Source organism: Formica exsecta, unplaced genomic scaffold, assembly GCF_003651465.1.
Source record: "Formica exsecta isolate Colony F162 unplaced genomic scaffold, ASM365146v1 scaffold51, whole genome shotgun sequence".
In the NCBI taxonomy this organism is placed as follows: domain Eukaryota; kingdom Metazoa; phylum Arthropoda; class Insecta; order Hymenoptera; family Formicidae; genus Formica; species Formica exsecta.
In genome coordinates, this window is record NW_021852343.1 from 853,427 (window position 1) to 868,819 (window position 15,393).

General features: G+C 34.3%; 1 protein-coding gene across 3 annotated transcripts in view; it reads right to left on the bottom strand.

The window, feature by feature from the left end:
* Window positions 1-15,393, bottom strand: part of LOC115241779 (transcription factor kayak) — a 57,701-nt gene that overhangs the window by 14,254 nt on the left and 28,054 nt on the right. Inside the window, exon 1 of one of the 3 annotated variants that reach the window (XM_029817718.1) lies at window positions 13,751-14,120. The exons of the other annotated variants lie outside the window; for them this stretch is intronic. Coding sequence (XP_029673578.1) covers window positions 13,751-13,888 — 138 coding nt within the window. The 5' untranslated portion in view covers window positions 13,889-14,120. Of the gene's footprint in view, window positions 1-13,750; window positions 14,121-15,393 lie in introns of those variants that run through there. 3 annotated transcript variants of the gene reach the window in all.

Here is a 15,393-nt window from a genome sequence, read left to right on the forward strand (position 1 = left end):
GCACCAATTAATATGAATAAAGTATTTTCTGAGAAAAATTTAACAAATATATAGATCGGCATGATTCTTATATGGCGACAATTCTCGTCTCTCATTATCATTTTATGTTTTTCGCTGTCGCGGATAATATGCATGTAATCGATCCCTCGTGATGTAAAAGATATAGAAGTCTGATGAAACCGACGCTTTGATTCAAGGCCGCATGATCGCTCACTCTTCACCGAGGATGATCGATTAGCTTAGATTCGCTAATGTCGACATACGTCGCGTAATATAGAGTAATTGACTGTTTTGCTAAATTATACTGCAATTATCATAATATCTGTCAAGATTACGATAAGTCTATCATTTTCCACAACACTCTCGGTTATCGCAATCTCAATTCTCGCATTGTAGGCGATAATAATGCTGGGAATAAATCATCAATGGCATTAGCAATAAATAATGGAATAATAGAAATTGTACGAGAGTTAATAAAAAAATAATATTGAATTGTTATTAATAATTAAAAAAAAAACCAATATATAATTTTGATGAACCCAATTTTCGATGGTACAAATAGCTAAATGTCGCGTTTCAGAGACGAGTAAATATAGAATTTTCGCTTTATTTATAGTATCAAAAATTATATTTAACAATATTGCATCAATTTCAATTCTATGAAGTATCCGTGTAAGAAAATAATCTAAAAAGTAAAAGGAAAGTTTGGAAACAGAATGATTATCGCAATGACTATTCTAAAAAAAAAAATTCCATTATCAATCTTCGTACCGAAAGACTTCGGAAATATCCTTAGAACGATGAGCGTTAAGGACGAAGAAGATGAAGTGAAAAAAAAAAAAAGAAAAGACGACCTCCTATATAAAAAAAGAAACTTTGAGGGCACAACGGTCTGTGAATTCCTGACTAGTGACGTAATCATGAAGGCATTTCCGACTGGTTGCACTCTTCGACAGCTTCTCTTGGGAGAGGAATACCTACATAATCGCGTACATAATGCGAGATGGACCTCGAGACTCGTCTTCCTCTTTCTTAGAAATCTGATGTAAAAGACGTATTTAATCAAACCACAGCCTGATCTTATCTATCTCGTATGAAGCTCATCTATAATCTTGAAAATCACCCGCTTAGATTTCACGTCATATGTTATATATAAATATGCATTTTTGCGTCTCTGTATCTTCAGTCGCGGACCCTGTAACATGTTATCTAGCCTAATTTCAAACTATGTTTATTACGGCTCTGTTTTCGCTTATCGAATCGTTCTCGTTTCTTACAAACTACATATCTCATATCTCTTGTCACGTGTGTTGACTTTATCTCCTTTGTCTCCCAGGAACAACCGGCAACATTATGTATCGATTAGTCTTGAAAAATGGGACGACAGTAATGTGTTTTATATGTGACGATTTCTGTGTTAGTATATCGTAATTACAAATAATATTTTTTTATAGAATCTTATCCTATTATTATGTTTCTATTAACTCTCAAGTTTCTCAGACTTTAATTACATACAATTATGTTTTATTATATACATTTAAAAGGAGAAAGAGATAGAGAGAGAAAAGAAAAAGATTTAATTCTATTGTGTATTCACACATTATTTTTCTTTTTAATCAGTAAGAAAATTATCAAAAAAATATAATATTATCAAGAAATTAAAAATGACAACAATGAACAAAAACTAAAAAAAAAAAAGCACTCTCCTTTGTTATTTTATAAAATATTCTCATTTTGATCAAGAATTGAATATCATAATTCTAATTGTAATGTCATAAAATTTATACGTATAATTCCTAAACCCCTTAGTGACACAATAGAATTAAATTTCCACCGTATTATAATCCCCTCCCACGTCGCGTGTGTCTTTCGGTTTTTACACTAATCCATTTGACGATATCCGGACAGGTCGGCCCTTTGTGTCGCCTTTCGAGCTTTTTGTGGCCTTCGTGTCCGTCGCGAGCGCGGACAATAGTTCCACGAAATTGGATACGTTTATCCCACGCGTCATAACGCACTCTTTAAAAAAGGGGCCCGCAGAGTTCTACGACCTCTCGAACTCGCGAGCGCATCGCCCCGAATAGCCGGGCCAGTTTATCATGCCATCATACTCGGGAGAGCTCGCTTTGAATTATGGGCCCGCGGTCTCCAACTCCTCGATTCACCTATTTCTTTCTCAGCAAGTGTTATGAATGTTCCTCAATCCTCGACACAATGTAAAGTTCTCTCCCTCTCTCTCTCTCTCTATCTCTTTTAAAGAATCCAGATCTTATCTCTTCAAAATATACCACGTTTTCACGTACAAAAGAGAATCCATTAGACAGCGAATAATGGACGGTCGTTTCTACGACGGATTATTATGTGGAAACGACCGCATTAGATATTCATTAGTAAATCGTCGTCCGAGTAGGAAGCGTAACGTTGGAAAATTTTAGAATATTACACATTGTGGAGAACAATATGAGAACATATATTAAATATTCATATCGATCAATATTAGTTAATTTTAACCGCCGTTTAATTATAAAAAATTTCTTTGAATAACCGACTGATAAAATCATCTCATTATGTTCATATCAAATTTTAAATTCAACACATCTAGAAAGTTTAAATTAAATGTTTTTTTAGAGAGAGTTACGACTACCTATTATATTTATATTTTAAATTTCTTGAATATACTTCAACAATGTATAATAATAAAACGTACATCCAAAACTTTTACATTTTGCTGATAGTATTCAGAATCTTGCATCTTAATGTCCCTCACAAATTTTTAATCTTTATCTTATGTTCATGATATTTCTCTGGTATTATGACTTGCGTGGTATTAAAGCGGTACTCGTTTGTACCAGAAACGATGAGAGAAACGGCGGGCTTTCGTTTGACGTTATTATAAGCAGATATAATCCCGAGTGAGTGACGCACGACGCGACTTACTATAATCTAGTGCGTGTATATGTACACATATGTATGCGTACCGACCGGTAATAATATTATTACGTTAATCAGCCATATACTATCGTCTTCATCGGTCTCAGGTAAACCAAGGCACCCCCATTAAGTTAGCCCCCCCACCAGCGCTAAATAAGTTTTAACTTACATTAAAATTAGGTGCTAATTAGGTGCTAATTAGGTGCCGAAGTCCGAAATTTGGTGCTCGAACCGTTTGGCAGGAAATTAGATATATACTGGGGGGGCTGGCTTAACATTAAGCTGGCCCCCCCACACTGTAGAATCAATGGATATTAAATTTTCATTTTTTCAGTACTTTCAAATCACGTTTAAATCATCTCGACGTAACGAATTCTTGAGATTGTACCTAGATTGCTTAATTTAAATCTGGTTTTTCCTAAGTCTCGATTAATGACTATCATTGAGAACAGTGACTCGTTGTAGGTCACACGCCACTCTTCTGTCATAATGATATAGCTTAAAAGTTTTTTAAACATGCATTTTTATATCGTCCCAAAAGACATATTTATTACGTTATTTTTAACGAAAATACTGAAAGTAAAAAAAAGGGAGAAAATTCGGAAAAATTCTGTAAATCTATCGTGTATTATAATATGCATAAGAAGATTGCATATAAAATTTTAATATTAAAACGACAGCTGATCTCTAATATGAAGTTTCCAATATAATTTTTTTTTTATCCTTTATTTTCAAATAACTTTTCATACTATAAAGTTTTAATTGCAGGTAGATATAGAAATCTCGAAGTCGGAAAAACTAATGTCTTTCTGGTCCGATTAGTTTCCATATGTTTCTACGCAACACTCACGGCGAACGAAATTGTAGCGTGAACTATTCCGTCGGCACTCAATAAACACCGAGATAAGCCCGGAATGGTTCGACACCGACTGTTTTTAGCACTAAAGTCCGAGAACAAAGGCCAGCAGAGTACTGCGATGTTGCAGAGTCACGATCGGAGGTGAACGACACTGAAGAGTGAGTCGCTTGTTCGGCGTAATTTTGGAAATTCCGCGAGCGACGCGCCACGACCTTGTCTGTGCCGATGAAATCTTGCGCCAAGATTTCGCCATCTCGCTAAAGATGTCACGATCTTACTAAACAGATCCGTCAAATTCCAGAAATCACAACCAAGGTCTCATTACGAAAATGTTGCGTTTCCAATCCATGATTGACAAGCCAGGCATACTTTTATCTTGATTATTTCAATTCGATGAAATTATTAATCCTGACATAGTTTTCGTTATAATTTTTAAGCATGAATTTAAATTTAACAATACCTGTATCAATCAATTTCACTATAATTCAAACTAAAAAAAAAAAATGCAAATATCGCGATTCTTTATTTTAATTAGTACTTGCCCATAAAAGAACATCCCCCACCATTTCCCATACATGACATGGTTTAAATTTGATCGCCATGCTTTGATTTGTGCACCAATTAATATGAATAAAGTATTTTCTGAGAAAAATTTAACAAATATATAGATCGGCATGATTCTTATATGGCGACAATTCTCGTCTCTCATTATCATTTTATGTTTTTCGCTGTCGCGGATAATATGCATGTAATCGATCCCTCGTGATGTAAAAGATATAGAAGTCTGATGAAACCGACGCTTTGATTCAAGGCCGCATGATCGCTCACTCTTCACCGAGGATGATCGATTAGCTTAGATTCGCTAATGTCGACATACGTCGCGTAATATAGAGTAATTGACTGTTTTGCTAAATTATACTGCAATTATCATAATATCTGTCAAGATTACGATAAGTCTATCATTTTCCACAACACTCTCGGTTATCGCAATCTCAATTCTCGCATTGTAGGCGATAATAATGCTGGGAATAAATCATCAATGGCATTAGCAATAAATAATGGAATAATAGAAATTGTACGAGAGTTAATAAAAAAATAATATTGAATTGTTATTAATAATTAAAAAAAAAACCAATATATAATTTTGATGAACCCAATTTTCGATGGTACAAATAGCTAAATGTCGCGTTTCAGAGACGAGTAAATATAGAATTTTCGCTTTATTTATAGTATCAAAAATTATATTTAACAATATTGCATCAATTTCAATTCTATGAAGTATCCGTGTAAGAAAATAATCTAAAAAGTAAAAGGAAAGTTTGGAAACAGAATGATTATCGCAATGACTATTCTAAAAAAAAAAATTCCATTATCAATCTTCGTACCGAAAGACTTCGGAAATATCCTTAGAACGATGAGCGTTAAGGACGAAGAAGATGAAGTAAAAAAAAAAAAAAAAAGAAAAAGAAAAAGAAAAGACCTCCTATATAAAAAAAGAAACTTTGAGGGCACAACGGTCTGTGAATTCCTGACTAGTGACGTAATCATGAAGGCATTTCCGACTGGTTGCACTCTTCGACAGCTTCTCTTGGGAGAGGAATACCTACATAATCGCGTACATAATGCGAGATGGACCTCGAGACTCGTCTTCCTCTTTCTTAGAAATCTGATGTAAAAGACGTATTTAATCAAACCACAGCCTGATCTTATCTATCTCGTATGAAGCTCATCTATAATCTTGAAAATCACCCGCTTAGATTTCACGTCATATGTTATATATAAATATGCATTTTTGCGTCTCTGTATCTTCAGTCGCGGACCCTGTAACATGTTATCTAGCCTAATTTCAAACTATGTTTATTACGGCTCTGTTTTCGCTTATCGAATCGTTCTCGTTTCTTACAAACTACATATCTCATATCTCTTGTCACGTGTGTTGACTTTATCTCCTTTGTCTCCCAGGAACAACCGGCAACATTATGTATCGATTAGTCTTGAAAAATGGGACGACAGTAATGTGTTTTATATGTGACGATTTCTGTGTTAGTATATCGTAATTACAAATAATATTTTTTTATAGAATCTTATCCTATTATTATGTTTCTATTAACTCTCAAGTTTCTCAGACTTTAATTACATACAATTATGTTTTATTATATACATTTAAAAGGAGAAAGAGATAGAGAGAGAAAAGAAAAAGATTTAATTCTATTGTGTATTCACACATTATTTTTCTTTTTAATCAGTAAGAAAATTATCAAAAAAATATAATATTATCAAGAAATTAAAAATGACAACAATGAACAAAAACTAAAAAAAAAAAAGCACTCTCCTTTGTTATTTTATAAAATATTCTCATTTTGATCAAGAATTGAATATCATAATTCTAATTGTAATGTCATAAAATTTATACGTATAATTCCTAAACCCCTTAGTGACACAATAGAATTAAATTTCCACCGTATTATAATCCCCTCCCACGTCGCGTGTGTCTTTCGGTTTTTACACTAATCCATTTGACGATATCCGGACAGGTCGGCCCTTTGTGTCGCCTTTCGAGCTTTTTGTGGCCTTCGTGTCCGTCGCGAGCGCGGACAATAGTTCCACGAAATTGGATACGTTTATCCCACGCGTCATAACGCACTCTTTAAAAAAGGGGCCCGCAGAGTTCTACGACCTCTCGAACTCGCGAGCGCATCGCCCCGAATAGCCGGGCCAGTTTATCATGCCATCATACTCGGGAGAGCTCGCTTTGAATTATGGGCCCGCGGTCTCCAACTCCTCGATTCACCTATTTCTTTCTCAGCAAGTGTTATGAATGTTCCTCAATCCTCGACACAATGTAAAGTTCTCTCCCTCTCTCTCTCTCTTTTAAAGAATCCAGATTATCTTATCTCTTCAAAATATACCACGTTTTCACGTACAAAAGAGAATCCATTAGACAGCGAATAATGGACGGTCGTTTCTACGACGGATTATTATGTGGAAACGACCGCATTAGATATTCATTAGTAAATCGTCGTCCGAGTAGGAAGCGTAACGTTGGAAAATTTTAGAATATTACACATTGTGGAGAACAATATGAGAACATATATTAAATATTCATATCGATCAATATTAGTTAATTTTAACCGCCGTTTAATTATAAAAAATTTCTTTGAATAACCGACTGATAAAATCATCTCATTATGTTCATATCAAATTTTAAATTCAACACATCTAGAAAGTTTAAATTAAATGTTTTTTTAGAGAGAGTTACGACTACCTATTATATTTATATTTTAAATTTCTTGAATATACTTCAACAATGTATAATAATAAAACGTACATCCAAAACTTTTACATTTTGCTGATAATATTCAGAATCTTGCATCTTAATGTCCCTCACAAATTTTTAATCTTTATCTTATGTTCATGATATTTCTCTGGTATTATGACTTGCGTGGTATTAAAGCGGTACTCGTTTGTACCAGAAACGATGAGAGAAACGGCGGGCTTTCGTTTGACGTTATTATAAGCAGATATAATCCCGAGTGAGTGACGCACGACGCGACTTACTATAATCTAGTGCGTGTATATGTACACATATGTATGCGTACCGACCGGTAATAATATTATTACGTTAATCAGCCATATACTATCGTCTTCATCGGTCTCAGGTAAACCAAGGCGCAGTTAGCAGGCATTATTATTACGCTTAACATAGATGACGTATTATCGATGGTGTTATGACCTTTTGCATCGCAGAAATTGTCTCGCCAAGCAAGAATCGTGAGCGATAACTTGATTGATGCATCGTATAAAATATATCGACTTCTGTGTCTTTTAGAACTATTCATTCGACCGATATTGATTAAATAATTAAAAGAATGAAAAGATTTTAAACTATGGATATATAACTTGAAAGAATTTAAATGTTAGTAAAAGATCTAAAGATATATATTTAATACTTAACTCGATATATGGTTACTTTAAAATAGTGTATTAATTTGCTAAATGATGTTGAAATATTGAGATCAAATTGCATGTTTTTTAATATATATATATAATGTATAAAATCACCTATTCTTGATACACTGCATGATTTATTCAGTATATATGAAAGCAATTGTATGGATCCTTCATTAAAGCAGAAAAATAGTCAATTAACACGTTTAACGCGAGACAATTTGCAAAAGTATTTCAACATCTGGACAATATTTTGCAAGACAAGAAAGCACTTCTCGAGAATGTAGGAAAGTTCGCAAGATTACGCAAAGAGGTCCAGCGCTCACTCGGGGGAAAGTGTTAAGCCAATTGACGTCATTCATATGTAAGATATCTTTCTGCGGAATCGAGACCTCCTTTCGAGGTCGACCACACCGGATCATTAGTTCGCTACGCGCCACAAAAAAAAAAAATTCTTACAAGAGACTTAGAAGAGGTACACGCGCCGTTTCCTCTTTCGCAATCGGCGTCATAAAACAAATCGACCATAGAGTGTTGCAATGAAGAACGTAAAAGAATCTCGGTAGATCAAAATGAATCATTAAAAAATCTTTTTTCGAGAAAAAAAGAGCAGTTAGCAGGCATTATTATTACGCTTAACATAGATGACGTATTATCGATGGTGTTATGACCTTTTGCATCGCAGAAATTGTCTCGCCAAGCAAGAATCGTGAGCGATAACTTGATTGATGCATCGTATAAAATATATCGACTTCTGTGTCTTTTAGAACTATTCATTCGACCGATATTGATTAAATAATTAAAAGAATGAAAAGATTTTAAACTATGGATATATAACTTGAAAGAATTTAAATGTTAGTAAAAGATCTAAAGATATATATTTAATACTTAACTCGATATATGGTTACTTTAAAATAGTGTATTAATTTGCTAAATGATGTTGAAATATTGAGATCAAATTGCATGTTTTTTAATATATATATATAATGTATAAAATCACCTATTCTTGATACACTGCATGATTTATTCAGTATATATGAAAGCAATTGTATGGATCCTTCATTAAAGCAGAAAAATAGTCAATTAACACGTTTAACGCGAGACAATTTGCAAAAGTATTTCAACATCTGGACAATATTTTGCAAGACAAGAAAGCACTTCTCGAGAATGTAGGAAAGTTCGCAAGATTACGCAAAGAGGTCCAGCGCTCACTCGGGGGAAAGTGTTAAGCCAATTGACGTCATTCATATGTAAGATATCTTTCTGCGGAATCGAGACCTCCTTTCGAGGTCGACCACACCGGATCATTAGTTCGCTACGCGCCACAAAAAAAAAAAATTCTTACAAGAGACTTAGAAGAGGTACACGCGCCGTTTCCTCTTTCGCAATCGGCGTCATAAAACAAATCGACCATAGAGTGTTGCAATGAAGAACGTAAAAGAATCTCGGTAGATCAAAATGAATCATTAAAAAATCTTTTTTCGAGAAAAAAAGATCACACGAGTTCTCTCTCTTTTTACATTTTTTTTCTATATTTGAAATAAATCTTTAAAATAAATTCTCCCTACGCAAATGTTTTAGAGAAAAAAAAAAAAAAAAATAAAAACGCAGTTTTGTTTTTAAAAAGAATTGATTACGTGATTTATTTTTGTGTGATTAATCTTGATGTCGAAGTAGTAGGTTGAATTTAATTGAGAAAGAGAGAGAGATATATATATATATTACTTCGAGACTTAAAAAACAAAGAAACTACTTTGACAAGAACCTTGAATAAGTTTTCCTCTTTGATGGAGCGATCGACTTCCCGGAATGCGAAGGCAAAGTTGCGGCGCAGCTCGTCACAAGTGCAACTCGACGATACATCCTCATTCCCGGTATCGGTATATCTCGCGCTCGGGCACAATCGACATGTTTATGACTCGCGAACAATCATGGCGGGCGTCGCATGTCACTACTACGAGGCGGCAACGTGCACGCGACACGTGCGTGGATTTTCATTCATAAATCGCCGGCGGACTACGCGCGATGACTCATCCGCGCCCCGCCTCTCGCGAGACGCGAACTGAGGTAAGCGTGGCAAAAATAAAAAATAAATAAAAGGAATAATGAATACCGGAAATTTCCATCGCTTCTTGAACGCCGTCGTCGGCGTTTGCACAATCCATATTAAAAAGAAAACAAAAATGTCAGATACATAAATGGTCATGTATAAAGCAATCTCGAAAGAATAGTATTTCGTAAAATTGATATAAAATAAATGTGAACAAATTTTTTATTCATCGATTATTCTCAATGTATAGGCAAAAAAATACCGCTGAGAGACAAGAAATGCTTATATTAGCATCGAAAGCAGGAGTTTTTCGAAACATGTGACTTTTTTGAGCCTCAAAGTGAATAAAATAAGCTTAGTAATCTACTACAGAAATAGTTTGTGATAAATGTAATAATCTTAATGATGTCTTTATAAAGTTTATGACGGAAAATATAAAGTATATATTCTTAGAGGCATAGAAAACTCATGTACATATATTTAGATTTGCGGGTTGCTATTCGGAATAATACGCTCTCTCTATCTCCGGTGACTGTATCTTACGGAAGAGATAAATAATAAGGGAACACGTCCAAGAAGTATCTCCTTAATATTGAGAGCAGAATGACACCTCTTGCCTTATGACCCATCCGTATTGCTCTCGCTAGACTTAACCCTGCCTTCAACGAAACCTTCTAATTGGCGGGTTAACGAGCGTTAACTGTTCGCTTCCTGTCAGATTTAACTGCTTTTCTTCAGTTTCTTGCAGACAACATATGCAAGAATTCTTATAGAAAGTTTTTCTCTTAATGACTTATTAAAAGCGAAAATATTTTTATCTATTTATATGTCGATTTCTATAATCATTTTATAATCTTACAACATAATTAATTTTGATTAATATCTAAGGATATACATCTAAATTTAATAAAAAGATAATACACTTTGAATTTCTATTTAATGTTATCTAACTAGAAATCAGATAACATTTAGTTCATAAAAGTGAAAAGCTTCTTAAAAATTAACCTCTATAAATCGGTTAATTTCATTATTTAAATAAATAACGCCATGATTGTTCTGAAATATTTAAACAGAAATATGTGTTAATTTCTTGCGTTCAAGGATCAAAGACTGAAATACGTTTTCCTCAAAAGGCGGAAATCGTTTTCGAAAGCTTGGCAGACCTCTTATATAATAGACTTTGATAAACATCAGTTTCGAGGAAGACCTTCGCTTACTTTTTAGTCGTAGAAAATGCTATTACAGCAAAAATATATTCAGCGATAAGAAATATTCTACAATACCCAGACAACATTCCAAAGACTATTTCTTTAAATAATTTAAAAAATCCTTTAAAAGCGAAATAAATTATGGAAAATATTTTAAGAAAGAAAAATGTGTGATTTCCCAAATCCCTTTTTTCCTAATTTTTGCTATTACTATTTTCAGAATTTCGCTAAATTTCTTTATAACCGCTGTAAATAAATTAAAATCACTATATCTATCTATATCTTTATTTCCTCCAATATAAATAGCTTTTATTGAAATATCTACTTTTTCTATATTGTTATACTCGAAATATTCATATTTTGATATATAGTCTAATTGTAAAAGTATCAAGCTATTTTGAAAGATTATGAACACATCCGTTATATGCTTTCTTTCTTTCACGTTGAAATTCTTTTTCCCCGTTATTATCGTAAAATGTCAATTGAAATATACAAATCTTTGTTATATATTGTGTCATTTTCCTTTATAAAGACTATATAAATCGCGCATTATTTATTTATCAAGGGATATTTTCGAGGCGTATAAGGAATTAGCGATAAAGCGAGCGAATAATGCATACGCCGAATCAAAATTCGTAGAAATCGGAGTCGAATAAAATCGGTGGGATCGGCAGGATCGGCAGGTGAGAGCCGTCGAGTCGCGCACGTCAAATACGATAACTCTCTCTATCTCTATCTCTTTATCTCGCTTCTTGGAAAATTTAAAATAAACATGTCATCACACGAACATGACCTCGATTATTAACTTAATTGTAAATCATTATTATATAAAGCTCTGTTTCTCTCTCTCTCTCTCTCTCTTTTTTTTCTTTCCTTTACTTGTTTTTGTGATATTATTCGTCGACATGAAAAGCACGCAATTATTAACAGTTTCTTATGATTGTCCATATTGTCCACTCGTGCATATTAAGCGGTGGATTATTCGTAGAAAGAGTAAAGAGTCGGTTTAAATAATGAGTTCACAGAATATCAACGATAGATTACAAGTTGCGATTAGCCGCACGTATTTCTGAATTTAAAGCCAAACTTATGATATGCATAACATTAAATATGTAAATATATGATCATGTATATTACTTATGTTTTTATTACTTTTTTACTACTTTATACAATTTAGAAGACTAACTTTATAAGAATTGTGTTTTTGTAAAAATGAAACATTTAAAATTATTTCGTCAGATTATCATTTGTGACACTTAATTAATTTTAACCTTTACTCGTTTCTTTGTTCAAATGTAGAATTACAATGTAAAGAAGATATAGATTTCCTCATCCTCGACATGCGTTTTCACTTACGAGCGACTATATATCCATCGGTATCATCTCTAACAATACACTACATTTATCTAATCAGTGCGTTATTTTTGTCGATGCCGAGCACCGTGGATTGCCTCGCAGTCACGCCTAATAAATGTTCAGGAAGAAAATCGCGCACGTTTAACGGGGTTTTAAAACATTCGATATGATTATCGCCAAACGGGCTTCTCAGACAAAGACATTTGATGAATAATAATTTTTGTTTAGTTAGTTAATTCCTTTTCTTTTATAAAAGTGCAAGGAGCATCGACTGTGTAACTCGCCTAATCGCGATTCAAGTTTTGGAGCGCAGCCATAGTTTTATCGAGCCAACCTTGAACTGTGACACCTGCACGAGGAGCGCGTAATCGATGATTTGTGTGCGTCAAAAATCGATCATGTTTTCGTTTATTGACGCGCGGCATGATAATGCATTTCATCGCGGGTAATTATGTTTAAATAAAATTCGCGAGTATATATAATCGTAGTATTATATTAAACATCTAAGATTATTTAATTTAAACATCATATATAATATTTTCATAAATATATATAAAATTAAAATAATTCACGAATAGTTTTATTACGAGATGTGAAAATATAAAATATTTAAAACGTTCCTATATATATCAAGAAACATCGATCAAAGTATTTTATACATTATATTTACATGTATTTCAATATATCAATATTTTGCGGAAGGAAGACACGTTTGTTTTTACACAAAAACATAAGATAATGTGCGTACACACAGAAAAATACATACTACATACAAGTAAATATTACTTGTTTCAAGTATTTCAAAAGTTCATATATCCGCAAATCTATCATAAGTTCATCATAAGCATCAAATTTATTCAAAATATATTCTGAATCCTAATAAATTTAATACTTCAATCAAGAATATTAAATTATATAATTGAAAGAAATACATTAAATTTTTCTGATCTAATAAATTTTCTTACATTAAATTAACCATATCTGACTTTTCCTCGATACAATTTTATAATATTCTTCAAAAGAAAATATTTACTTGTTTTGAGTACATGATAATGAGTATTTCTAAAATTTGTGACAAATCTATTTTAAGACTATTATTAAGAAAATATTCTTTGTTAAAGATAACTGTTACTTAAAAGAAGTAAAGTAAACTGAGTAATCATTTTACTTAGCAATAGAATAATATTTTTCTGTGTGTAAGATATCCAAATCAAACTTTCGGTTCGATATTATACTGTATTAATTTAAAAAAATTATAAAGATAGTATAATAACCAAAATAATTGTCGCGCAAAAAATCGAGATAGACAATGTCACGCGCGCGCGAGAAAGAGAGAAAGAGAGAGAGAATCTAATTCCCTGCCCGAAACTCTACCGCGATCGATAGCATCCTTCTTACCATGGCATTCTCCTCCTTCGTGAGCTGCCAGTGATCCGCGATGGTCGTGGTCGGCGGATACATGGAAAACATCGTGTAGCTGTGATCCTCGATGATATTGTCGCAATAGCCAGCGCTGGGCACCCGTTGCGTCATCATGTGATCTTGCGATCCAGTTAATTTCACTCAGAATCAAAGTTCAAAATTGTTTTCGAACGAATTCGAATATCTCGGATCGAGAAAAAAAAAACTCCGTCCGAGAAGGAAAGTATCACACTCGGAGATCTCTCCGCGAAATGATCTTGACGCGACGACGGAGAACTCGACACTGTCACAAAGCTCGGTGTGTATCAACGAGCCTGTCTAATCGCTCACTTAGCATTACGCGCGCTTACGTATGCCTGTCGACTGAGCCCGCCAACGTGACTGAGTAACTATATAGGAAAGCCGACCGTCGTTCTCCCCCCACCAATTCGCATACGGGCGCGCTCCGCCGTGACGTCATCGCCATCTTGATTGCTGATTCGCGCGATAGCGACCGGCCAATCAACGCAGCCTTGCGCGTCGCTGCTCGTTTCGACGACGATTTCACAGAATCGAGGAACGCACGGAGAACCAGATCCCCTTTTCTAGGTAGCGCGGTTATACCGCGCGGCTAACTTGCATAATCCGATAAACCGAGGGGATCCATAGGGGATTAGGGGGAATTTTTTTTGACGGTACGCCGGAAGCGTGCAAATAACGGATGGCAATTCGCGCGTTCAGGATATGCGTTCAAGTTGATGAAATTGATTGAATCGATGAGGATGAAATTTAAGGTTTCAATATGGCCGAAAAAAAAAAAAAAAGAAAAGTAACCAGGCATTAACGCTAAACAATCAAATTTTATCATTGGGATAAATTTTATTAGACCTTGTCTCTCGGCGAACGTGCGTGATATGAGTACTCCCTACGTCAAATAACGTATTACGCGATGATTAGCGATGATTCACTGATGCTGACTGCAATTTTTTTAAAATAGGCGTGCGAATACATTATATCGCAGAAGCCATGTTTAACAATAACAATCCGCCGCGCACGTGCGCAACTCTTTTCTCTCTCTCTCTCTTTCTTTGTTCTTTGCCGCGTTTCGCGAATGCATATTGCACTCTCTCCGTGCAACGAACCCTCATGAGTGCAATAAGGTACGCGTTCTCCATCGTATTCTACGCTGTAATTTACAAGCTGTTTGTACGCGATCGGTGGATATTTGCCCGACGAGTTATACATATACATCCGTTCTTAAAATCACAAACCAATGAACGGAGAAGGAGAGGGAGGAAAGGGGGAGGTAAAAAATTATTTATCCGGGGCAACATATCGCCAGATCTGTTTATGCAACAAACGAATGCTTTTGCGCTGCAACGCAAGCGAGGAACGTCTAATGTTTGTGACGCAGTTTGGGACGTACTGAAAACAATTCGAATGCTCCACGTGTTCTTCGAATTGTTAATTCAATTAATCCCTTTGCAAATGTGAGACTATCGTATGAAATAAAACAGACAATTACATGTATCTACACGCAACGCGAAACATGTTTTATGTGATACAGTTTTGATATTATTAAAATTTAACACTTTTTTTATTTTATTGGTCACGAGTCATATATATATATATTTTTTTTT